The 26,849-nt window shown below is 37.9% G+C and overlaps 1 protein-coding gene across 2 annotated transcripts in view; it reads right to left on the reverse strand.

Annotated features, from left to right (window-relative positions):
• Positions 1-26,849, reverse strand: part of GDAP2 (ganglioside induced differentiation associated protein 2) — a 79,784-nt gene that overhangs the window by 43,658 nt on the left and 9,277 nt on the right. For both annotated transcript variants that reach the window (XM_007169312.2, XM_057553328.1), the window contains exons 3-6: positions 25,063-25,202; positions 6,450-6,603; positions 5,940-6,028; positions 201-277 (exon numbers count right to left, since the gene is read on the reverse strand). In XM_007169312.2, coding sequence (XP_007169374.1) covers positions 201-277; positions 5,940-6,028; positions 6,450-6,603; positions 25,063-25,202 — 460 coding nt within the window. The remainder of the gene's footprint in view (positions 1-200; positions 278-5,939; positions 6,029-6,449; positions 6,604-25,062; positions 25,203-26,849) is intronic.

The raw sequence follows: 26,849 nt of genomic DNA on the forward strand, positions 1-26,849 counted from the left end.
ATGAACAAAATGCTCCTCTTCACTTGCTTTTAGTCTCCAGTATAGTCTTCTTCAACAAATGATGGTAAGCCCCACTACCAAATATGTGCACAGATAATTAGGATTTGCCTGCTGGCAATTCAGCCAACAGATAATGAAGAGACAGAGGCAAACACAAGTGAAAATAAGATTTAAACAATGCAAGATAATTAGCAAAATACCTCTTCAAGTTCAGAGACAGCAAATACTACTTTTTCAATAGTCTCTCCGTGAATTTCGAGGAATCTCCTTACCGTGCCTAAAGAAAAGAATAGAAAGATTAATTCAATCAATAAGAAATTAATTGTGAAGAAAAATCAAACGCTTCAAAGTTTTATTTCTGTAAGGGATCACTCCTCGTATCATTCAGGTCTGTGCTCGGTGACATCTTATCAGTAAAGCCTCCTCAGGTCACCCTATTTAAAAACTCTTCCCTGATCTGCTTTCCTCCAGAGCAACTATTCTGGACATTTCGTGGAGTTTCCTGTTTATTGTATATCCTCCCCACCCTCCCTGCCCCATCCATTAGATGAAAGCTACACAACAGCAAGAGCTCTATTTTATTTACTGTTTTATTGCCAGTAAATAGTGCCTGGCCATAGAAGATGCTGACTCCAGACAATTCTCCCTTATCCAGTATATTCTTTTTATTCTCTGGGGCCTCTCTCTCTGGCCAGAATGGTCTAGCACAAGGGCCTTTCCATGAATCAGTTACACTACTAGATGTCCTCCTCAGCTCTTTAGCCCTGTCAATATCCTACTGAACCAAAACTGAATTATTTTTTCTTAATTTCTATCTTATCCTTATTCTTTCTCTATAAACTTCTTAATAATGAGACCTAGTGGCCTTTTTCTCAGTCCTTAACTTACCTGCAATCTCTCTCTAGATGCCCACACCCCACCTTTTAAAAATACTGTCCTCTCCAGGTTCTGTCCTCCATATTTTTAATTTTCTTGGTATATATATTCTCTTGAGCTCACTAATTTGATTGTTAGATAATACTCCACATGCTGATGGCTCCCAAATCTTTATACTCTGTTTTCTGAACAAAAGACCTGAAATTTCCTACAGCCTGCTGGTCATATTTGCCCAGATAACTGAGACCTCAAACTCAGCATGTCCAAACCTGATCCCAACAGGTCCAAACCTGACTTCCATCTCTCCCCAGCACCTGCTCCTTTACCTGTACTCCTTATTTCAGTTACACAGCAACATCCAACCACTCACCTAAGCTAGAATCCTGAATTCTTCTGACACTTCCTTCACTTCTTCCTTCATCCTGCATTTTCAATGTGTTATCATGTTGTTTAAATTCTATTGCTAATATTTTTAACAGCCATTCCTTTTCTCTTCCAGCTGCTCTCAGGCTCTCAATGCTAACAAAGACGTTAGCAATAAGTTTTCAACTGTTCTCTTGTTTCTCTTTCCAAGCCTACATATTCACTGTTGCCTGAGTTATCTTATGTTACCCTCCTTACTAACCATTTCCGATGGCTCTGCACTGCTTATAAGTTAAGATCCAAAGTCCCCACAGCATGGTTCTCCACACCCTGACAACTAACCACACCTTCACCCCTGCCCCTTAGTCCTATTTCCAGCTATTCTTCCCACCTATCTTATGCTTTAGCCATTGGCTTCTTTGCTGTACTTCGAATATGCCACTTACTTTGATGCTACCCTACCTCTGCCTTGCATGGTTGCCTTTGACTAGAACACCTTTCATCCACCATGACCCTCTCTTAGTGAACTCCTACTCATTTTTCATGGCCCGGTCAAAAGCCATCTCCTTTGTATAGAACTCCATCCTTCCGTGTGCTCCTCCTATAATCTTTTGAACAGCCCTCTATTTGTGAACTTCTCATAGCATTTTATATCTAGACTGTGAGCTTTCTGAAGGCCAAGTAAACTTAACATTAATACTACTAGGGCCTTGGGACTTCCCTGGTGGTCCAGTGGTTAGGACGTTGCCTTCCAACGCGGTGCAGGTTTGATCACTGGTCGGGGAGCTAGGATCCGACATGCCTCAGGGCCAAAAAACCAAAACATAAAACAGAAGCAATACTGTAACAAATTCGATGAGGACTTTAAAAATGGTCCACATAAAAAAAAAAAATCTTTAAAATAAAATATATATATTATTAGGGCCTACCTAGCATACCTTCGGAATATGGCAAGCAATCATTCAAAAGTAACTTGTAACTGAATGAACATTTTATGACTCTGGTTATCAACTTATTGCTTGCCTTGTTCACTACCGTATCTTGAGAACCTAATAGAGGAGACCCATTTGTTGAAGGACTGAACAAATCTTCCTAATTCTCTTTCTGTCAGGTGACAATTTTTTTCATTTCTCCCTCTATTCTGTTTTAATAATTTTTAAAAAATGAAATTAAAAAAAAACAAACGATTTTCTTCCATCCTATTTACTTTGACACCAAGTTTTAATGTTTACACAAAATAGTTTCCTAGCATATAACTGTGGGATTTCCCTTGGAAGACAACATATGATGCCAACTAGTAACCAAGCTGAATTCCCTCAGCAGCACAGTTCACTCAGAAAAGTAATTCTGCAAAAAGGAGGAAAAAAAAAAAAAAGAGTGATATCATGGCTATAAGGTTTTTGTACTGTGCACTATTCTCTGCAACCAACTAGGATGCCATGTGCCTAACTTGTAGTAAAAACTCTTTAACTGGTGAGAATGACATGTGTGACATTAAAATTTCCAAACTGGAAACACAATAAGAACAACACCATTGCCTTTTTTCTCACCACTGTATCCTCTTCTATACAGCACAGGGCCTAGCATATAGTAGTCATTCAGAGTTCTGTTGAATGAATAAATAACATGATAAATTTATCTAAATATAGATGTTTCTTTAAGTTTCTTCGGGAGAAGAACTGAACTGCACATGAACTAAGAAAAAAAAGATAAATAACTTAGTACATCTATCAAGAAGATATTACTTAGATTTCAAATGAAATAAATTTCAATAATAGTTTAATAAGTAAGAAAGCTTTTGGAACTAAGGACTTAGAGTTACAGCCTCAGATTTGTTCTTGGCCAAAGCCTAAAAGCCATTTATTTCCCAGATGCTCAGAAAGTATGTGAGCAAAGGGCACAACTGTTTGTGTGTGTGTATTTTTTAATGAGATGCTATAGTTCTGCTATTAGATTTAAGGTGTAATAAGTCAAGCAGGTCTTATAACATACAAGTTAACCTGCTAATCTTAAAGCTTTACATTTCCTTTGTGCTAAATAAATTTCTAGAAATTGCGTCATCAAAGTCCCTTATACCTTTTTTTTTTTTTTTTTGTAATTTGAGGAGAATTTAATTGAGGGACCATTTACAAAAGCACACACTGGGTTTCCGGTTGACAATTTCAAGGTAGGAAGAGTGGGCTGGCTTTCTACCCTGTGACAGGCAGAATTCTAAGATGACGTCCAAAGAGTCACAACCTGGTTGAATCTCCTGCCCTTGAATGTGGAAGGACCCTGCGACTTGCTTCTAGCCAACAGAATACAGCAGAAGTGAAGAATGTCACTCCTGTGGTTGAGTTACATGGTGTGAGGCGCTGGCTGGCTGATGGAAGAAGAGGTTCTCCTGCTGGCCTGGAGGAAGTGGGCTGCCCTGTTGGGAAAGCGTCATGTAGCAGGGAAGTACAGGTGGCCTCTAAGTGCTGCGAGTGGCCCTCGGCTGACAGGCAGCAAGAAAGCAGGGACCACCAGTCCCACAACTGCAAGAAACTGAATTCTGCCAATAACCACATGAACTTAGAAGTACCCCCCCAAGCTCCAGAGATGAACTGTCTGGCCCACACCTAAGTTGTTGCCATGGGAGACCCCGAGCAGAAGAGTCAGCCGAGCCAGACTCCTGACTCCTAGGAACTATGGCCTTATACCTACTTTTGATCTTTATCTGCTGTTACTACAATTACTGCTCAAAGCTGACTCCTCTGTGGTACCGTATCAAGTGACTTATCTGAGGGCCACACAGCCACAGTTAGACTGGTAGAACTGGGACCAAAAACCAGTCTTCTTGACACCCTTTTCAGAGCCTTTTCTACAAAATGATGGTGTCTCTTTAAATTCTAATCCATATGATTACTTTAATAAAAAATGGAGACATAAAAGGCCTACCTCAAGCTATGAGATATGGGGCACAGGCTAAGCGAAACCAGAGAAAGTTAAGACCTGCCAAAAGCCTTGCCAAGGAGAATATTATCAAGGTAGGAACTTTGCTTTGGTAAGGCACCATTCAGAGTACATGCAGGCTAGCTATAACAGTAGTTTCCCACCGAAGCAGTCCTAACTCAAGCATAATGAATTATCTAGTACAACACATAGGTTACTAGACTTGGGAGTCAGAAGGCCTGGATATATGTTCTAAGTCTGCATAACCCTAAGAATATGATAAATTTCTGAGCCTCTTCATTTGTAAAACAAATACCTAAAATACTACACTACCTAAAACACAAGGCTGTTGAAGAAGTGAAATGGAATTTCTTTTATCCCTTTTTAAAATACATATTTCTTCAGCAAGGACCATATGTAAAGCATTCCTGACATATGAAAGCATTGGAAATACAGAGATGAAAAGAAAAGATCTCTGGGACATCCCTGGTGGCGTAGTGGTTAAGAATCCTCCTGCCAATGCAGGGGATACGGGTTCGAGCCCTGGTCCAGGAAGATCCCACGTGCCGCGGAGCAACTAAGCCCGTGCGCCACAACTGCTGAGCCTGCGCTCTAGAGCCTGCAAGTCACAACTACTGAGCCGGCGTGCCACAACTACTGAAGCCTGTGCACCTGAAACCCATGCTCTGCAGCAAGAGAAGCCACCACAATGAGAAGCCCACGCACCACAACGAGGAGTGGCCCTCGCTCGCCCCAACTACAGCAAGTTTGCGCACAGCAACGAAGACCCGATGCAGCCAAAAATAAATAAATAAAATAAATAAATTTAGAAAAAAAACCTTTCTATTTCAGATAGTCCTATCTCAAAGGGGAACAAATCTTATTCCTTGTCACTTGGTCTTAGACCTGTCTTCTACAGTTGGAGATCTTATTTACAATCTTTACAAGGATCTGTGAACTTCCTGAAATAGCATGTAAATTCTCTCTGTATGTGCATTCCTCTGGGAAAAGGGTCCACAGCTTTCTTTCATCAGATGCTCAGTGTAGTTTATGATGAATTCCAAAGAAGTCATAATAGTTAAGAACTATTGCTCTAAAAATACAGTATGGAATAAGTCTACATGAGACGACTCCATATATTTGGGCACCATATATGCTAAAAGCGTGTTCTTCTTTAGGAGAAACACCACTAATGTTTCAAACTGTTTGCCCTGCGGTTTGTCAGTCTCATGAGATATGACAGCCAGAACTAGATGCAAAATTCTAGGTGTGGTCTGAACCTGTATACAATACAGTGAGATCAGGGACTCCCTCGAGTTGAGCATCATATTTTTATATTACATATACAACATTCTGGCTCATAATGATTGAGCCCAGTCTTTTTAAAATCTAAATGCAGGGTTTTATATTCAAATAGCACACGTGAAAGCTACTGCTTAAACTGATAGTGCTATATCAATCTGATATTACAAAATCTGTTTTGACTTCATTGTTGCTGCCTGCTAAGATTATTCTGAATTATGATTCAAATACCCAATGCATTGGCCATACTTCTCAGTGGTATAATTTTCAAACTTAATAGGCAAATTTTCTAAGCCTTTATTCAAATGGATAAAAATGTCAAACCCAGAGAGTAAACTGAGAGCTCTGCAACTTGTCAACACAAACTTCCCGCCAGAGTGCCACGATCAGTTAATCAACAAATCTTCTTTGGCTGCAACTATTTAACTAGTGATAAAAAATTTTTTAAAATTTAATTTATGTACAGTACCCCCAACCTTACTTACGAAGTGCTATGTGTGTTGCATCCTCTAAAGGGTAACCTCGTTTTGCAGAATTGATGACACAGAATCCAACAGAAGACATGGACTGCTCTCTGCAATCAAACAGAAAACACAAAAACTATACTCTAAGCATTGATAATAAATAATAAAAAATGCAGCTTAACTTCTCCTTCCCTGTCCCTTCAATGAATCTACTTTAATATTTAACCCAACTGCACTATGTAAAAATTATATTAATATATAATTTAACTGCACCATTTGGGGGAAATATATTCCGAGTAAAATGGGAGTAAAATGGGAACTAAGTAGAATGGGAATGGGTTAAATTCTCAAGTCACCCAAATGTATTCCTCTTACTCTGCCACGTTTGAGAAGATGATTAATTCTATCTTCAGGGTCCTCCTAAATTATTTAAGTCCCTCAAAATTCAACTTTCATAGCTATGTTTCATTTTAAAACCAGGGCCTTTACCAATGTATGGCATGCTATGTCTAGGAACTGAGTTAGCCATACTTTGCCAGCTGAAGTACGTTTCTGTAGCAGCTGTATAGGGAACTCTCAGCGGCTGTGCGATAGCGGCTCTTGTACTTAGGTCCCACTGTATGAATGATGAACCGGGCAGCTAGATTAAATCCTTTTGTCAATTTTGCTTCACCTGTCCGGCAACCTGGGAACAATGGAGAATATATAAGTCATGGAGCTGTTAGGAAAAAGAAAAAACCAGCAAACCAACAGAACAACGCATGAAACAGAGAAAGTATTAAGAACTTTGAGAAATTCCAGTTAAAAATATGGATTGAATACAAACATTTGTCTCTGATCCCAAAATGACAGTGAAGCAATACAATAGGTATAAAAATAGAGACAAAGAGGATGGGAGAGAACATGAAGCAGAAAAGCATCGTTAAAATCTTGGAAGGAATAAAGTCAATGGACTAGAAGCAAGTGATTTAGCAAAGCAGAGAAACATAACTGCTTGCAGAAATGGGGTGGCCAATATGAAGCAAACCGGTCTGTTCTGAAAGGCAGTGTTGGATTGAAGACAGACTGCTTCGATTCAAATCCTGAGTCCACCATGTTCCTGCTGTGACCCTTTGGACAAGCGCTTGGCCTCTCCATGCCTCAATTTCCTATATAAGGGGGATACTAGTAGTACTTACTTCACAGGATTAAATGAGTTAATATATGCAAAGTGCATTCATGCATTAGCTATTACTGTTGTTGTTATTACGACAGAACACTGAAAAGGCTCAGAAATTGGAGGTCCTAAGAACTTCTGAAGGCTATGATGTGAAGTGGGACTAAAAGGAGGAGGCTGAGTTAAAAGTTTGCATAAAAACATTCAAATCTGCAACAACCCCTCCCCCAGCCAGCACAGCAAGGTGATGATTCCTTTACCACCACAGCAACAGGAAGGTTTATTCTTGGGAGATGCTGCACTAGAGCTTTTGGACTCTAGAACCCCAGGCACAGCTGAAAAGAGGGGATTTGATTAAACTGTCATACTCAACAGTAATGGCTCTAGATCTCTGCTCCTAACTGGCTTACAAAACAGACACCCATGCTTATACCCCTGGAAGATTCCCTTCCAGGAGACTAAGAGGCTCAAACCAAAGGACCTACAGATTCTGATAAATGAGGGATGTTCTCCCAATGAAACAGCAGGGCTCCTGCTCATCATCTGCTTCAAGATCCACCAAGCCCATGCACACAAAGCTTCCCAGTACCTTCTCAATTCCTCTCTCTTGAATATGCTGACACTCGAGGATCACCAGGAAGTGAGGAAAGCCTCTCACAATTGGGGGGGGGGCACAAATGCTAAAAAAAAATAGGCAATTTAGGGAAGGAAACTTAAAAAACAGCCAAAAAACTCCCAACACCATAATTACTACTCTCAGAGAGGTAAGAGAAGACATAGTATGTCTGAAACATAACCAGAATGTTATGAAAAACAGAATATTCAGAGAAGAGGAAAAAGCACTTATCTAATTGTTATAGCCAAGTGAAAAATATGACAGCAGAAATAAAAAGTTCAATAGATGGGTTAAAGCTAAAGTTGAGGAAATCTTCCAGAAAATAAACAGATGGAAAATAAGAGGTAACAGATATAAAACTTGGAGGATGAAATGGGAGGTACAGCATCCAATAAAGTTTCTTCAAAGACAGAACAGAGAATACAGAGGGAAGGAAATTATTAAACAAATAAAACAAGAAATTTCCCATAATGGAAAGATATGAGTTTCTAGACTCAAAGAGCCCACGGAATAACCAAACCAGACCAAGCCACATCACTTAAATTACTTAAATCACTTAAATTTCAATTAAAAAAACATCAGAAATAAAGATGAGATCATAAAGTTTCCAGAAAAGAAACCAGTAACATATGAAGAATCAGGAATAATAACATGAGATTTTTCAAGAGCAATAATGAAAATAGAAAACAATGGAGCAATGCCTTTAAAAATCTGGAAAATAATTTCTAACATAGAATTTTATTTCCACCCAAACTACCAATTAAGTGTGAAGGCAGAAGTAAGATATCAATAGTTTTACTCCCTTTTATCTTTCTCATGGTAGATTTACTCACAAATCTCATGGTAGATTTACTCACAAAAATGAAGGAGTACATCAGAGAAAGGCATGAGATCTAGGAAACGGGGGGATCCAATCCATTAAATAGACAAAAGGATTTTCCAGGAAAATAACTGTGCAGCAGACACAGAAAGCAGGAGGATGGGAGGAGAGGCGGGGTGTTCCTGGAGGGCCATTATCAAGAAAACAACAGAGCTGAAGGATAAACAGAAGTGTTTGACTTTACTGAGAGGAGGCTTATAGTTATATTTAAAAGACTGACTCAACGATAGGTACATAGACAATTAATTAATCAAATCAATTAATAATCTAGAGGAAAAATAGCTGTTCAGAAAGAACACTAATCTGTTTTCTAATCAACTGGGAGCAATATTTATATTGTCACAATGTTAATGCTGATTTAATAAAAATCTGACAGACCAATTTGGGAAGGTGGTGAAGGGTGGAACAAAATGTTTGAGTGTTGTATGTATATGTAAAAGAGGGGAGTGGATGAAAGAGAGTTTCATCTTTAATTTCCACAGTAAGAAGTCAGCAGATAGTGAAAAAAAAAGGAAAAAAAAATTACAGTAGTTTTAACATACTATTTATAAACAGAAGGTAAATAAGACAAGGAACTTAAAGGTTTGAGTATCTGCCCCTGGAGAACAGGAATTAAAGCAGGAAGGGAAGGGCAGGGCAGAGGACTGTGGCTCTCCTTCACACATTTTGACATAAAATTCTTTGACTTTTAAAACTACAGACATTGACCAATGAAAACCTTTAAGCACAAAATGATACTCAGAAAAGAGAAAGGCAGAAAAAACTCATCTGGCACCATTCAAGACAGCTATTAAACCAATTATTTATTTTGAAAAATGGCAATTAAAAGAATCAAGCCTTTATCCTGCCCCTCTAACAGAAACTACAATTCGAACTAACCACATAGTGTCAGTTAATGAGGAAAGGTTCTACTTTACAGAAGAATGGCAGCTCGTAAACATGGATGGAATGATAGATATTAGAAAAACATAACTTCATAATCTTAACGAAATTACTGATTCAGGTTAGGACTATGAAGTGTTGCTAAAACCATTATGTGAATGTACAATGAGGAACTAGATACTCATAGAGCCTAAACACCATCTTACTGATTACTTTTCAGCCACAAAGGATAAAATATAACTGTACAAATGAAAGGATCAAACGGTCATCACTCTAATCTGGAGAGCCTCTTAGTAATGGTCCACTAACAGGTCAATCAGATTTCATGTATCTTCTAATATGAGACAATATTAAGTACACAACACAACATCACCTATGAAATATTTTAGCCAAACTTGAGTCCATTAGATGTAACTTTCAGTTTAGAGGAAATACAAGGGCTGAAGCAATAAACTAAATGGTACCTCAGGTGAATCAGACATATCCAGACGGTGGGATATCTTGAAAAACATCTTGGCCTAATTCACTCAAACAAGTCATATTTCCCTCAACTCTTCTTTTCTCTATGCTAAGCCTAGCTCTTTAAACTAGTCCTTCAAATAATATGGTTTCCACAACGTCTACTATGCTAACCATTTTCTTTTAGGTATATCCCAGTTTATCACTCTTAAAAAGTAATAACGGGCTTCCCTGGTGGCGCAGTGGTTGGGAATCTGCCTGCCAATGCAGGGGACACGGGTTCGAGCCCTGGTCTGGGAAGATTCCCACATGCCGCGGAGCAACTGGGCCCGTGAGCCACAACTACTGAGCCTGCGTGTCTGGAGCCTGTGCTCCGCAACAAGAGAGGCCGCAACAATGAGAGGCCCGCGCACCGCGATGAAGAGTGGCCCCCGCTCGCCGCAACTGGAGAAAGCCCTCGCACAGAAACGAAGACCCAACATAGCCCAAAAATATTAAATAAATAAATAAATAAAATTAAAAAAAAAAAAGTAATAACAAAAATAAGATGAAAACTATGCAGCATGGGGTCCTAACAGGACAGAATAAATAACAGCCTCTCTTGACTTTGATGCTGTACTTTTCCCCTCAGCTTTACTGAGGCATAATTGACACATAACATTGTATAATTATTTTGGTAACCATTTCACAATATATACATATATCAAATGACCATGTTTAAGGTGTACAACATGGTCATTTGATATATGTATGTATTGGGAAATGATTACCACAATAAGGTTAGTTAACATATCTATCACCTCAAATAACTACTTTTCTTTATAGAGAGAACACTTCAGATCTACTCTCTTAACAACCTTGATGTAATAGTGTTATTAATTATAATCACCAAGCTGTACAACTTTAGTATTCATATTATAGCCTGAAGTTTGTTCCTTTGACCAACATCTCATTTCCCCCACCCCTGTCAACCACCATTCTATTCTCTGTTTCTATGACTTCAGCTTTTTTCAGATTCCATATATAAATGAGATCATTCAATATGCCTTTGTCTGACTTTATTTCACTCAGCATAACACCATCAAAGTCCATGCATATTGTTGCAAATGGCAGGATTTCCTTTTTTTATGGCTGAATAATATTCCACTGTGTATATTATATATTATATAATATGTACACACACATAGTTTATACATACACACACCACCACCACCACCACATTTTCTTTATTCGTTCATCCATCAATGGACACTTAGGTTGTTTCCATGTCTTGGCTATCATAAATAATGCTGCAATGAACATTGGGGTGCAGATACCTCCTTGAGATAATGATTTCATTTCCTTTGGATTTATACCCAGAAGTGGAATTTCTGGACTATACAGTAATTCCATTTAAATTTTTTTGAGGAACCTCCACACTGTTTTCCATAACAGCTAACCCAATTTACATACTTACCATGAGTGCACAAGGGTTCCCTTTTCTCCACATCCTTAACAGCATGTTATCTCATTTTTTAAATAATAGCCATTCTAACAGGTCTGTGGTGATATTTCACTGTGGTTTTTATTGAGCACCTTTGTATGTACCTATTGGCCATCTGTGTCTTCTTTGGGAAAATGCCTCTTCTTTTGCTGCACAGAAGCTTTTTAGTTTGATGTAGTCCCATTTGTTACTGTTCTGATTATTATAGCCTTGTAGTATAGTTGGAAATCAGTAAGTGTGTTGCTTCTGGCTTTGCTCCTCTTTCTCAAGATTGCTTTGCCTATTTGGGGTTTTCTGTAGTCCCATACAAATTTTAGGATTCTTTTATCTATTTCTGTGAAAAATACCATTGGAGTTTTGATAGGGATTGCATTGAATCTATAGATGGCTTTGAGTAGTATGGATATTTTAACAATATTAATTCTTTCAATCAATGAACACAGGCTATCTTTCCATTTATGTCTTATGTCTTCTTCAATTTCTTTCATCAACGTTTTATACTTCTCAGTGTACCGATCTTTTACCTACTCACTAAATTTATTACTAAGAATTTTATTCTTTTTGATGCTACTATAAAATGGGATTGTTTTCAGAATTTCATTTTCAGGTGGTTCATTGTTACTGTATAGAAATGCAACTGATTTTTGCATGTTGATTTTGTATCCTGCAACTTTACTGGATTTACTAGTTCTAACAGTTTTTTGGTGGGGTCTTTACAATTTTCTCTATATAAGATCAAGATACCTGCAAACAGTAATAATTTTACTTCTTTTCTGATTTGGATGCTTTTTGTTTCATTTTCTTGCCTAACTGCTCTGGCTATGTTGAAGTATGTTCCCTCTACATTGAACATGTTTAGAATTTTTATCATGAAAAAGGTGATGAATTTTGTCAAATGTTTTTTCTTCATCAATTGAGAGGATTATGTAATTTTCAATCTTCATTCCATTAATGTGGTGTATCACATTTATTGATTTGTGTATGTTGAACCATCCTTTCATCGCAAGGATAAACCCCACTTGATCACAGTGTGTGATTATTTTAAAGTGCTGTTGTATTCTGTTTGCTACTATTTTGTTGAGAATTTTTGCATCTATATTCATCAGAGATATAGGCCTGTAGTTTTCTTTTCTTGCAGTGTCTTTTTTTTTCTTAGAATTAGAAAAACTCTATTATGCAATCATACATCAATTTTTTCCATATTTAATGAACAAATAAAAATCCTCTGTAAAATTATAACTAATGATTCCTTTTATAGGAATGTTATTTTAGAATTAATTATTATTTTATTTAAATATCTTTATTGGAGTATAATTGCTTTACAATGTTGTGTTAGTTTCTGTTGCACAACAAAGTGAATTAGCTATAAGTATACATATATCCCCATATCCCCTCCCTCCTCAGCCTCCCTCCCACCCTCCCTATCCCACCCCTCTAGGTCATCCCACAGCATTGAACTGATCTCCCTTTGCTATGCAGCAGCTTCCCAAGAGCCATCCATTTCACATTTGGTAGTGTATGTATGTCAATGCAACTCTTTCACTTAATCTCAGTTTCCCCTTCCCCGCATGTCCTCAATTCCATTCTCTACGTCTGGTTCTTTATTCCTGCCCTGCCACTAGGTTCATCAGTACTATTTTTTAGATTCCATATATGTGCATTAGCATACGCTATTTGTTTTTCTCTTTCTGACTTACTTCACTCTGTATGACAGACTCTAGGTCCATCCACCTCACTACAAATAACTCAATTCGTTCCTTTTTATGGCTAATATTCCATTGTATATATGTGACACATCTTCTTTATCCATTCATCTGTCGATGGACACATAGGTTGCTTCAATGTCCTAGCTACTGTAAACAGAGCAGCAATGAACATTGGGGTACATGCCTCTTTTTGAGTTATGGTTTTCTCAGGGTATATGCCCAGTAGTGGGATTGCTGGGTCATATGGTAGTACTTATTTTAGTTTTTTAAGGAATCTCCATACTGTTCTCCATAGTGGCTGTATCAATTTACATTCCCATCAACAGTGCAAGAGTGTTCCCTTTTCTCCATACCTTCTCCAGCATTTGTTTGTAGATTTTTTGATGATGGCCATCCTGACGGGTGTGAGGTGATACCTCATTGTGGTTTTGATTTGCATTTCTCTAATGATTACTGATGCTGAGCATCTTTTCTTGTGTTTGTTGGTAATCTGTATGTCTTCTTTGGAGAAATGTCCATTTAGGTCTTCTGCCCATTTTTGGATTGGGTTGTTTGTTTTTTTGATACTGAGCTGCATGAGCTGCTTGTATATTTTGGAGATTAACCCTTTGTCAGTTGCTTCGTTTGCAAATATTTTCTTCCATTCTGAGGGCTGTCTTTTTGTCTTGTTTATGGTTTCCTTTGCTCTGCAAAAGCTTTTAAGTTTCCTTAGGTCCCATTTGTTTATTTTTTATTTTATTTCCATTACTCTGGGGGGGGGTCAAAAAAAACCTTGCTGTGATTTATGTCAAAGGGTGTTGTGCCTATGTTTTCCTCTAAGAGTTTTATAGTGCCTGGCCTTACATTTAGGTCTTCAATCAATTTTGAGTTTATTTTTGTGTATGGTGTTAGGAATTGTTCTAATTTCATTCTTTTACATGTAGCTGTCCAGTTTTCCCAGCTCTACTTATTGAAGAGGCTGTCTTTTCTCCATTGTATATTCTTGCCTCCTTTGTCAACAATAAGGTGGCCAGATGTGCGTGGGTTTCTCTTTGGGCTTTCCATCCTGTTCCATTGATCTATATTTCTGTTTTTGTACCAGTACCATACTGTCTTGATTACAGTAGCTTTGTAGAATAGTCTGAAGACAGGGAGCCTGATTCCTCCAGCTCCATTTTTCTTCCTCAAGATTGCTTTGGCTATTCAGGGTCTTTTGTGTTTCTATGCAAATTGTAAAACTTTTTGTTCTAGCTCTGTGAAAAATGCCATTGGTAATTTGATAGGGATTGCATTGAATCTGTAGATTGCTTTGGGTAGTATAGTCATTTTCACAATGTTGATTCTTTCAGTCCAAGAACATGGTATACCTTTCCATCTGTTTGTATTGTCTTTGATTTCTTTCATCAGTGTCTTATAGTTTTCTGCATACAGGTCTGTCTCCTTAGGTAGGTTTATTCCTAAGTATTTTATTCTTTTTGTTGCAATAGTAAATGGGAGTGTTTCTTTGATTTCTCTTTCTGATTTTTCGTTGTTAGTGTATAGGAATGCAAGAGATTTCTGTGCATTAATTTTGTATCCTGCTACTTTACCAAATTCATTGATTAGCTCTAGTAGTTAACTGGTAGCATCTTTAGGATTTTCTATGTATAGTATCATGTCAGCTGCAAAGAGTGACAGTTTTACTTCTTCTTTTCCAATTTGTATTCCTTTTATTTCTTTTTCTTCTGATTGCTCTGGCTAAAACTTCCAAAACTATGTTGAATAATAGTGGTGAGAGTGGACATCCTTGTCTTGTTCCTGATCTAGAGGAAATGCTTTAAGTTTTTCACCACTGAGAATGATGTTGGCCGTGGGTTTGTCATATATAGCCTTTATTATTTTGAGGTAGGTTCCCTCTATGACTACTTTCTGGAGAGTTTTATCATTAATGGGTGTTGAATTTTGTCGAAAGCTTTTTCTGCATCTACTGAGATTATCCTATGGTTTTTATCCTTCAGTTTGTTAATATAGTGTATCACATTGATTGATTTGTGTATACTTAAGAATCCTTCCATTCATGGGATAAACCCCACTTGATCATGGTGTATGTTCCTTTTAATGTGCTGCTGGATTCTGTTTGCTATTATTTTGTTGAGGATTTTTGCATCTATGTTCATCAGTGATATTGGCCTGTAGTTTTCTTTTTTGTAACATCTTTGTCTGGTTTTGGTATCAGGGTGATGGTGGCCTCGTATAATGAGTTTGGGAGTATTCCTCTCTCTGCTATATTTTGGAAGAGTTTGAGAAGGATAGGTGTTAGCTCTTCTCTACATGTTTGATAGAATTCACCTGTGAAGCCATCTGGGTTTTTGTTTGTTGGAAGATTTTTAAACAGTTTCAATTTCAGTGCTTGTGATTGGTCTGTTCATGTTTTCTATTTCTTCCTGGATCAGTCTTGGAAGGTTGTACTTTTCTAAGAATTTGTCCATTTCTTCCAGGTTGTCCATTTTATTGGCATATAGTTGATTGTAGTAGTCTCTCATGATCCTTTGTATTTCTGCAGTGTCACTATTACTTCTCCTTTTTCATTTCTAATTCTGTTGATTTGAGTCTTCTCCCTTTTTTTCCTGATGAGTCTGGCTAATGGTTTATCAATTTGTGTATCTTCTCAAAGAACCAGCTTTTAGTTTCATTGACCTTTGCTACTGTTTCCTTCATTTCTTTTTCATTTATTTGTGACCTGATCTGTATGATTTCTTTCCTTCTGCTAAATTTGGGGGGTTTTTGTTCTTCTTTGTCTAACTGCTTTAGGTGTAAGGTTAAGTTGTTTATTTGAGATGTTTCTTGTTTCTTGAGGTAGGATTGTATTGCTGTAAACTTCCCTCTTAGAAGTGCTTTTGCTGCATCCCATAGGTTTTGAGTCGTGTTTTCATTGCCATTTGTTTCTAGGTATTTTTAAATTTCCTCTTTGACTTCTTCAGTGATCTCTTGGTTGTCTAGTAGCATATTGTCTAGCCTCCATGTGTTTGTATTTTTTACAGTTTTTTTCCTGTAATTGATATCTGGTCTCACAGCATTGTGGTTGGAAAAGATGCTTGATACTTCAATATTCTTAAATTTACCAAGGCTTGATTTGTGACCCAAGATGTGATCTATCCTGGAGAATGTTCTGTGTCTACTTGAGAAGAAAGCGTATTCTATTGGTTTTGGATGGAATGTCCTATAAATATCAAATTAAGTCCATCTGGTCTAATGTGTCATTTAAAGCTTGCATTTCCTTATTTATTTTCTGTTTGGATGATGTGTCCATGGGTGTTAAGTGGGGTGTTAAAGTCACCTACTATTACTGTGTTACTGTTGATTTCCCCTTTTATGGCTGTTATCATTTGCCTTATGGATTGAGGTGCTCCTATGCTGGGTGCATAGATATTTACAATTGTTATATCTTCTTCTTGGATTGATCCCTTGATCTTTGTCCTTCCTGGTCTCTTGTAGTAGTCTTTATTTTAAAGTCTATTTTGTCTGATATGAGTATTATTACTCCAGCTCTCTTTTGATTTCCATTTGCATGGAGTATCTTTTTCCATCCCCTCACTTTATGTGTCCCTAGGTGTGAAGTAGGTCTCTTGTAGATAGCATATATATGGATCTGTTTTTTGTATCCATTCAGCCAGCCTGTGTCTTTTGGTTGGGGCATTTAATCCATTTACATCTAAGGTAATTATCAATATGTATGTTCCTATTTCCATTTTTTAAATTGTTTTGGGTTTGTTTTTGTAAGTCTTTTCCTTCTCTTATATTTCCTGCCGAGAGAAGTTCCTTTAGAATTTGTTGTAAAGTTGGTTTGGTGGTGCTGAATTCTCTTAACTTTTGCTTGTCTGTAAAGGTTTTAATTTATCCATTCAATCTGAATGAGATCCTTGCTGGGTAATCTTGGTTGTAGGTTTTTCCCTTTCATTACTATAACTATATCTTGCCACTCCCTTCAGGTCTGTAGAGTTTCTGCTGAAAGATCAGCTGTTAACCTTATGGGGATTCCCTTGTATGTTATTTGTTGCTTTTCCCTTGATGCTTTTAATATTTTTTCTTTGTGTTTAATCTTTGTTAGTTTGATTAATATGTGTCTTGACATGTTTCTCCTTGGGTTTATCCTGTATGGGACTCTCTGTGCTTCCTGGACTTGATTGACTACTTCCTTTCCTATGCTGGGGAAGTTTTCAACTCTAATCTCTTCAAATATTTTCTCAGACCCTTTCTTTTTTTTTTCTTCTGGGACACCTATAATTCAAATGTTGGTGTGCTTAATGTTGTCCCAGATGTCTCTGAGACTGTCCTCCATTTTCATTCTTTTTTCTTTATTCTGCTCTGTGGTAGTTATCTCCACCATTCTATCTTCCAGCTCACTTCTCCGTTTTTCTGCCTCAGTTATTCTGCTATTGATTCCTTCTAGAGTATTTTTGATTTCAGTTATTGTGTTGTTCATTACTATTTGTTTGCTCCTTAGTTCTTCTAGGTCCTTGTTAAACGTTTCTTGTATTTTCTCTATTCTATTTTCTAGATTGTGGATCATCTTTACTATGATTACTCTGAATTCTTTTTCAGGTAGTTTGCCTATTTCCTCTTTATTTATTTGGTCTTGTGGGTTTTTACCTTGCTTCTTTACCTGTAAGATATTTCTCTGTCTTCTCATTTTACCTAATTTACAGTATTTGAGGTCTCCTTTCCCTAGGCTGCAGGGTCATAGTTCCTCTTGCTTCTGTTCTCTGCCCCCAGTGGCTAAGGTTGGTCCAGTGTCTTGTGTAGGTTTCCTGATAGGAGGGACTGGTGCCTGTGCTCTGGTGGGTGGAGCTGAGTCTTTTTTCCTCTGATGAGCAGGGCCGGGTCAGGTAGTGTGTTTTGGGGTGTCTGTGAGCTTAGTATGACTTTAGGTAGTCTGTGTGCTGATGGGTGGGTTTGTGTTTCTGTCTTGCTTGTTGTTTGCTGTGAGCAGCTGGGAGCTGCTGGCAGTTGGGTGGAGATGGGTCTTGGATTCAGATGGAGGCTTCCGTGACATCTCTCAGTGATTAATTTTCCTTGGGGCTGGGAATTCTGTAGTGTTCCAGCATCCTGGACTCAGTGCTCCCACTCCAGAGCCTCTGGCCCGACTTCTGGTCGAGGGACCAAGACCCCACAAGTCACTCATCCCGGCAATAAAGGGGATTAAAAAAAAAAATACTAACAAAACCCCAGACAAATGCTATAAAGTAAAATCAAACAATCAGAAACAGAAACAAGGTAACACACACACAAAAGAAAGAAAAATAGAACCAAATAAATCAAATAGCAAGAGAACCACCAGACAAACAAAAGAACCCAAGAATGAATGAAATCAAACAATTAAGAAGAAAGCTGACAAAAACCAAGAAACAAAACCAAAGCAGAGTGCCAACTGAAGAATGAAGCAAAGAAACAGAACTGACAAAAATGATATAAAAAAAGAAAAAGAAAAAGAGAAAGGGGAAAGAAGACAGAACAACAGAAAAGCAATGTAGAAACAAATATAAAAAAAAAGTAGAAAGTATATTTAAGGAAAAAAAAGACAAACAAAACCCTGGAGAAATGGTAAAAACAAAATCAAACAAGAAGAGAAACAAGGAACACACACACACATAAAAGAAACAAAAACAGAGCCAAATAAAACAAAAAGCAAGAGAACAACCAGACAAACAGAAGAACTCAAAAATGAAATCAAACAATTAGGATTAAAACTAACAAAAACACATAACCTAAAGACATAACCAAAGCAGTGACCACTGAAGAATAAAGCAAGGAAACAGAACTTACAAAAATGATTAAAAAAAATAATAATAAAATAAAATAAAAAGGGAAAAAACACAGACAACAGAAAAGCAAAGTAGAAACAGAAATATATATATTAAAAAAAAGGAAAATATATTAAAGAAAAAGAAAAAGGAAAAAAATTAGGGAAAAGAACACAGAAAAGAAAAGCAAAGTAAAAATAGAAATGTATAAAAAAAATAGAAAGTAAAAATATGTTATAAAGTATGGAGATCCCAAAAGAGTAAAAAAAAACCTAAAACCAAAAAACCAAAACCAAAAAAAAGCTAGAACTAAGAACAGAATGAATCAAAACATAATAAAATTAATAGCAATAATTATGTGTCCCTGGCATCTCTGCTGTAAGTGTCCTTGCACACGCCGTGAGCCACAGCCCACCTCCGCCTCCCCAAGAGGCTCTCCTCTGCCTCTGGGCTGGTCTCTAGACCTTCTGTGGGCCCTGTGGGCACCACTCAGACTCTGATCTGGCCCAGTTCCTGCATGTGCTGCCCTCAATGTCCAGAGCTGCCAGAGCTAGACCATTTTCATTTGTGGGAACACTCATTGTCTACTCAGATATTCCTTAGATGCAGGATCTACCTAGCTGATCGGAGGGATTTAGTCTGCAGCTGTACAGCTGATGGAAGGATTTTTGATCTTCCTTAGTCACCCCGTCCCTGGGGTTCAGCTCTGGTTTTATCCCCACCTCTGCGTGTGGTCCACCCACAGGAGTCTGGTCCTGAGGCTGCCTTGGAGCTCTAGGGTCTGCCCCCGTGAGGACCGGGTGCAGAGGTGGTATGACTGCTTGGATCGTGGGAGCCCCGACAGCCCCAAATGCACAGGGAAGCTGGCAGCCACAGGCACAAGAGATATGGCCCTAGTGAGGGCCTTTTCTGGCGCCCAGCATAAGGCACATGAGGGCCAGCCCTAGCCAGGGTTTTTCTGGCACCCGGCAGCAGGCGTGCAAGGGCCAGCCCTGAGAAGGCTTTTTTTTTTTTTCCTTATTTTTGCCCTGCAGCCAGCATGTGAGGGCCAGCTCTGATGGGGCTTTTTTTATTGCTCAGCAGCCAGCGCACAGAGCCAGCCTTGAGTGGGCTTCTTTTATTGTCATCAGCAGGCACTGGCATGTGGGGAGAGAGAGGTTACAATGGTGGCTCCTCTCCCCTCTTGTGACTCAGCAATAGCGCCCTGCTTCCATGGCAGTCCAGTCTTCCTCCACAGGCATTCCCTGCTGCAGATTTCCTCCCTCCCGTCCCTTCAGTCTGTCTCCAAACAGCCAACAGCAGTTCTCTCTGGGCCTGTTCTCCAATCCCCATGCGCCAGCTCCCAGCCCCCTTGCACACCTGTGAATACACGTCCCAGTCCGGGGCATATAGGGCTGAGGTATGGACCATCTGTGTATTTCTCACTCTGCCCCGTCTGCCAGAGATTGGCCACTTCACCTTCTTCTGACAGCCTCAAATGCTGCCCTTCTGTCCCAATCGATTTCCCCGTCGGAGAGGGGGTTTCCCCAAATTCGGGCATCTCTCCTCTGCTTCAGCTCCCCCTACCCAGAGTGCAGGTCCTGTCCTAATTCCTCTCCTTCTCCTTCTCTCTTCTTTTTTTCCGTCCTACCCAGTTATGCAGGGATCTTCATAGTCCCTTCCGGTGTCCAAGGTCTTCTGCTAGTTTTCAGCCAGTGTTCTGTGAGAATTGTTCATCTACAGATGTATTCCTGATGCATCCGTAGAGAGAGATGAGCTCCATGCTCACATACTCCTCTGTCATCTTGAATCTCTCTTCTTGTAGCGTCCGTATTTGGCTTTGGTATCAGGGTAGTGCTGTCCCTGTAAAATGAATTTGGAAGTGTTCACTCCTCTTCAACTTTTTCACAGAAGAAATTGCGAAGAATTGGTATTAATTCTTCTCTATATGTATATGTATGGCAGAATTCACCGGGGAAGCCATCAGGTTGTGGGCTTATTTTTGTTGGGAAGTTTTTGATTGTTGATTCAGTCTCCTTACTCCTTTCGTCTGTTCAGATTTTCTGTTCCATCATGGTTCAGTCTTGTTAGGTTGCATGTTTGCTAGGAAGTTATCTGTTTCTTCTAGGTTATCCAATATGTTGGCAAATAATTGTTCATAGTAGTCTCTTATAATCTTTTGTCTTTCTATGGTGTTAGCTATAATATCTCCACTTTCATTTAGAATTTTGAGTCCTTTTTTTCCCCTTGGTTAGTCTAGCTAAACATTTGTCTCTCTTTTTTAAAAGCCAACTCTTTTTGTTGCTTTTTTCCTATTGTCTTTCTAGTTTCTATTTCTTTAATTTCTGCTCTAATATTTACTATTTCCTTCCCTCTGCTAACTATAGGCTTAGATTGACCTTTTTTTTCTAACTCCTTGAGGTTTAAAATTAGGTTGTTTGAGCTGTTCTTTTCTCTTAATGTAGGCATTTAGTGATATAAATTTCTCTTAGAACTGGTTTAAAATTTTTTTTTTTACATCCCATAAGTTTGGCATGTTGTATTTTCCTTTTCATTGTCTCAAGATAATTTCTGATTTCCCTTTTGATTTCTTCTTTGATCCAATGGTTTTTCAGGAGCATATTGTTAAATTTCCACATGTTTGTGATTTTTTTCATTTTCTTTTTGTTATTGATTTCTAGTTTCACAGGATTGTGGTTAGAAAAGATTCCTGACATGATCTCAGTCTTCTTAAATTTGATAAGATTTGCTTTCTGGCCCAATATGATTTATCCTGGAGAACGTCCCATGTATGCTTGAGAAGAATGTATATTCTGGCGCTGTTGGATGGAATATTCTGTATATGTCTTAGGTTCATTTGGACCATAGTGGTATTCAGGCCTTCTGTTTCCTTATTAATTTTCTGTCTGGATGATCTATCCAATATTTAAAGTGGGGTATTGAGGTCCCTAATTATTACTGTATTGACATCTATTTCTCCATTCAGTTCTATTAATATTTGCCTTAAATACTTAGGTGCTCCAATGTTGGGTGCACACATATTTACAATTGTTATATTCCCTTGATGAATTGACCCCTGGACCATATAGTGACCTCTGTCTCTTGTGACCAATTCTGACTGAAAGTCTATTTTATCTGATGTAAGTATAGCCATTCCTACTCTCTTTTGGTTTCCATTTGCATGGAATATCTTTTTTTATCCCTTCACTTTCAGCATGTATGTGTCATTAAAGCTAAAGTGAGTCTCTTGTAGGCAGCATATTGTTGGATTTGTTTTTCTTTTCTTTTTTTTATCCTTCATCCACTCTGTATCTTTTCGTTGGAGAATTTAGTCCTTTTGCATTTAAAATAATTATTAATAGGTAATTACTGTCATTTTGTTAATTGTTTTCTGAGTGTTTTTTTTAAGTCTTTTATCCTTTATTCCTCTCTTGCTGTCTTACTTTAATTTTTTTTTTTAAACTGGTATGCTTTAACTCCTTTCTCTTTATCTTTTTTGTATCTATGATAGGTTTTATTCTTTGTGGTTACCATGAGGTTTACATTAAACATCTTATAAATATAACAGTTTATTTTAAGCTGATTACAAACCTTCACTTGTGATGTTGTGTAATGATGCATCTGATACTGTTAGTGTTTTCAGTAGAAATGATGCATTATCACCTCAGAGTCTAGTCAGTTAAAATCCCAGGGAACTTCTATTTATTCATTTCTCAGCTACTGAAAGGATGCCTTTACTATACTTGGTACTGGGAACATGGAGGCCAATAAGACATACGGTTCCTGTCCTCAAGGAGTTCAAAGTTTAATGGGGACATAATAATTATATAAACAATTTACAAAATTACAATTGTGTTAAGAGCACCAAAGAGAAGTACCACAGGTTGGGAGCATATACCATGAGCGATTCTGAAGTAAAAGGAAATAGCGCTTTGAGGAAGAGATACAAGCAAAGACTTAAGATTAAGAGTTAAGAATTGAGAGAAAGAACAACAGCACATAAAAAATTGAAAAGGAGCTGGATGACACGGCAATGAGAGATCAGTCTGGTTCAAGTATGTTGAGAAAGGTAAAAGGGGACCTGGAAGTAAGTGAGTGAGACCTTGCAAGAACTTGCAAGGAGACCAGTTTAAGGAGTTAGGATTTAAAGTGTAATGAGAGGCCACTAAATGGTTTGAAGCAGGGGAGTAATAAGAAGGGATTTACAGTTTAAAAAGCAAATACTTACTACGTGTGGAAAACAGATTCAAGTAAAGAATGGTTGTAGGAGACCAACTGGGAGGGAGGCAATGGCTGTAGTCCAGGCAGGGGATGATGCAGCACAGGCTAGGCTGGACGTGGCGGTAATACAGAGAGATTCAAGATCTATTTAGGGCTTGATGACAGACTTTATGTGGGGAATAAGGAAGAGGAAAGTGTTAATCCTCAAGTTTTTTTGCATGACAAATGGAGGAGATGATAACGCCATTTTACTGAGACAGCAAATTCTTATATGAAAAGTGTTGTCAGACTGGGCTTCCCCATCCTGAACTTGGGTAATTAATGTTTTCAACTTACTGCAAGACTTTTATATTCATCCCTGTTGATTTTTTCATTTCTTTGGCTCATACTTCCAGTCGGTTCGGATATTTAAAAATCTTTAGTCTACCATCCAATGTCTCCTGTAAATCCTCCCAGCTTTTTATCGTCTACAAATTTGGTAAGTCATACTTTGTAATCATTTACTAAGTTGTTATTAAGCATGTAAAAAGAGGACAGAATTAAGTACTCAGCCCTTCAGTGCATCCTTAATAATCTCTCTTCAGGTTGGCACTGGTTCATTAAGCAATACAACTGAGGTGTGTAACTAGCACCAGCAATAACACTGAACACTGAGGATGTGCCTAGCACTTAATGTCCATTATTTAATTTAGTCTTCATGAAATTAATTTTTTCCATCCTCAAATACTCATTGAGCTCTTGTTATGTGTCAGGAACTGAGATAGGGACTATTATCATCCCCATTTTAGAGATAAGGAAACTCAGGCTCAGAGGTGAAGTAACTGGTCCTAAGTAACACAGTTAGTAAAGGACAGAGTTATAGTATGAACCCCAGCTTGGAGACCCTCCAAACATATGCTGCTAAAAATTGAGTTTTTATTTTGTATACTTAAATTTTATATTTTTTTAATTCATAAGTCCAGCTCTAAGGTGTAAGTGAGCATGCGTGCTCATTAGGAATTTTTCCAGACCAGTTTCTCTGTTACTTATATCAAAGAACTTCTCAGTATTATCTCTAATACATATTATAATTTCTACATATTCTTCATGGCATCATGTTTTTAGTTAAACTGAGGGTTTTTTCCCACATCTACCCTCACAAAGTTCAGTTTCTTGATCAGATAATACAATTCTTCTCTCTTTATCTCTTCTTTCATGGTCAGCATTATAAATGATCCTGTTCAAATTCTAATATCTTTATTAGGTTAGAAACCAATTATTTGTAGAAGTCTAAGAAATGAAGATTTTTTTTATATAGGTGGGATTTGCTGTTTACATTTTAAGAAAAATTGCTGTATTTCAAAAATATTTTTTATAAAATGGGATAATTGAATTTCACAATATTCCCTTTGCACACAAATAATAACAAAAAGTTGCGAGGTTGGTAATTTAAGAAAATAAATGCAAATAAGGTAAACAAGATTCGGAACAAACAGGACTCCTCCTGTCTCCAATTCCAAAGAAATACTCCCAGAAGAAGAATGTTCTGGTTTAAAAAAAAAAAAGAAAGCAAGTACAGAATTAACCCAGAACGCACTTGGTTTTTACCAGTAAGCAATTTCATTTCAGAAGTGCAACACTCTATGTCCAGGAGGTATATAAAAAAATTCTCTGTCAATATCAAAACTCAATAAAAAATTTTCAGTTTAGACAAAGATTAGTTGTTTTATAAGGCTTATCAGTGCAAGACATTATACAGCCAAGAAAATGTTACCAAAAATCTAACTGGCTATGATGACTGTCATTTTAAAATTCAGGAACACGACAGAGGGGTTTTACCGAGTAAAGTCTCAGCACTCAGCTTCTAACACATTATAGGTTTTTCAAAGGCTGTATTTATTTAGTTTTAACAACAACAAAAGAGCTACATCTACTTAGTTTCTCACTTACACGCAAAACATACTTCTTCAAACATCAAAATAAATGTTTCCTAAGCACTAACATACCTAAGAAAATTCACTCACCTCTAAGTTTCTGGAGGTCCTCCTTCAAATCAGGCCCTGCCAGCATGAAGATACTTTCTGACACAGGATTCTTATCAGTAAGACTTTCATTGCTGGTATTCACAATAGCTGTACAGTTCAGTAATGCCACATCTCCTTTCCTGAGGAAAATAAATAAATAGGAACAAGTGTGGGGCTTCCCCAGTGGCGCAGTGGTTCAGAATCTGCCTGCCAATGCAGGGGACACGGGTTCGAGCCCTGGTCTGGGAAGATCCCACATGCCGCGGAGCAACTGAGCCTGTGAGCCACAACTACTGAGCCTGCGCTTCTGGAGCCTGTGCTCTGCAACGAGAGAGGCCGCAATAGTGAGAGGCCTGCGCACCGCGATGAAGAGTGGCCCCCACTCGCCGCAACTAGAGAAAGCCCTCGCAAGGAAACGAAGACCCAATACAGCCAAAAATAAATAAATAAATTAATTAATTAATTAAAAAAAAAAAAAGAACAAGTGTGGGGAAGAGGAGGCAGATAAGAAAGCCAGTTTCTAATTGTTTCAAAACATTCTATCTTCACTCCCTTCACAACATTGGTTTTACCAGTCCACAAGCTTAAGCAATAGTAAAAAGTTGTTCCTGATTCGGAAAGGCTAATATGGCATCTCAGATAGTTCTTGAACGCAACTGCTATAACCCTGAGACCCACAAAACCATCAGGTCATTCCTTTGCTTCTTTCATATTCCTCTTACAGAGCTGAAAGTAGGTGGTTTAAAGAGTTTAAACACAGCAACATTATTCATAATAGCCAAAAAGTGGAAACAACCCAAATATCCAACAACTAATGAACTGATAAACTGAATGTGGTATACCCATGCAATGGAATATTACTTGGCCATAAAAAGGAATAAAGTACTGATTCATACCACAACACAGATGAATCTTAAGAACATTACGCTAAGTCACAATTGATTCCATTTATATGAAATGTCCAGAATAGGCAAATCTATAGAGATAGAAAGTAGATTAGTGGTTGGCTAGAGCAGAGAGTTGGGGGCGGGGGCATATACTAGCACACAAGCTTAAACAATAGTAAAAAAAAGTTGTTCCTGACTCAGAAATGCTAATATAGCATCTCAGATAGATCTTGGATGCAAGTGCTACAACCTTGAAACTCACAAAACCATCATGTCATTTCTTTGCTTCTTACGTAAGAGATGTGTGTGAGATGGGGAGTGACAGCTAATGGGAACAGGACTTTGGGGTGAGAAAATGTTCTAAAATTGACTCTGGTGACGGTTGCACAATTTTGTGAATATACTAAAAACCACTGACTTGTACAATTTAAACTAGTACATTTGTATGGTATATGAATTCCATCTCTAAAGCTTTTTTTAAAAACAGAAATGTACTACTACTACTACTACATGCAACAACATAGACGAACTTTCAAATAATTGTGCTGAATGAAAGAGGCCAGACTAAAAAAAGAGTACACGATTCCATTTATATAAAGCTCTAGAAAATGCATACTAATCCATAGTAACAGAAAGATGAATGATTGCTTGGGGATGTTGAGGCATGGAGGGGCAGGAGAGAGGGATTATCAAGGGACACAAAAAAACTTCTGGGGTGATAAATATATTCACTATCTTGATTCTGGTGATGGGCTCATGGGTGTATACATGTCAAAATTTACCAAACTGTATACTTTAAATATATGCAGTTTATTGTATGTTAATTATGTCTCAATAAAGCTGTAAATGTGTATGCAAAGTAATATTTCAATAATGCAAGGGTTCACAAAAAAGAGTTTA

Source organism: Balaenoptera acutorostrata, chromosome 1 (genome assembly GCF_949987535.1).
Source record: "Balaenoptera acutorostrata chromosome 1, mBalAcu1.1, whole genome shotgun sequence".
Taxonomy (NCBI): Eukaryota; Metazoa; Chordata; class Mammalia; order Artiodactyla; family Balaenopteridae; genus Balaenoptera; species Balaenoptera acutorostrata.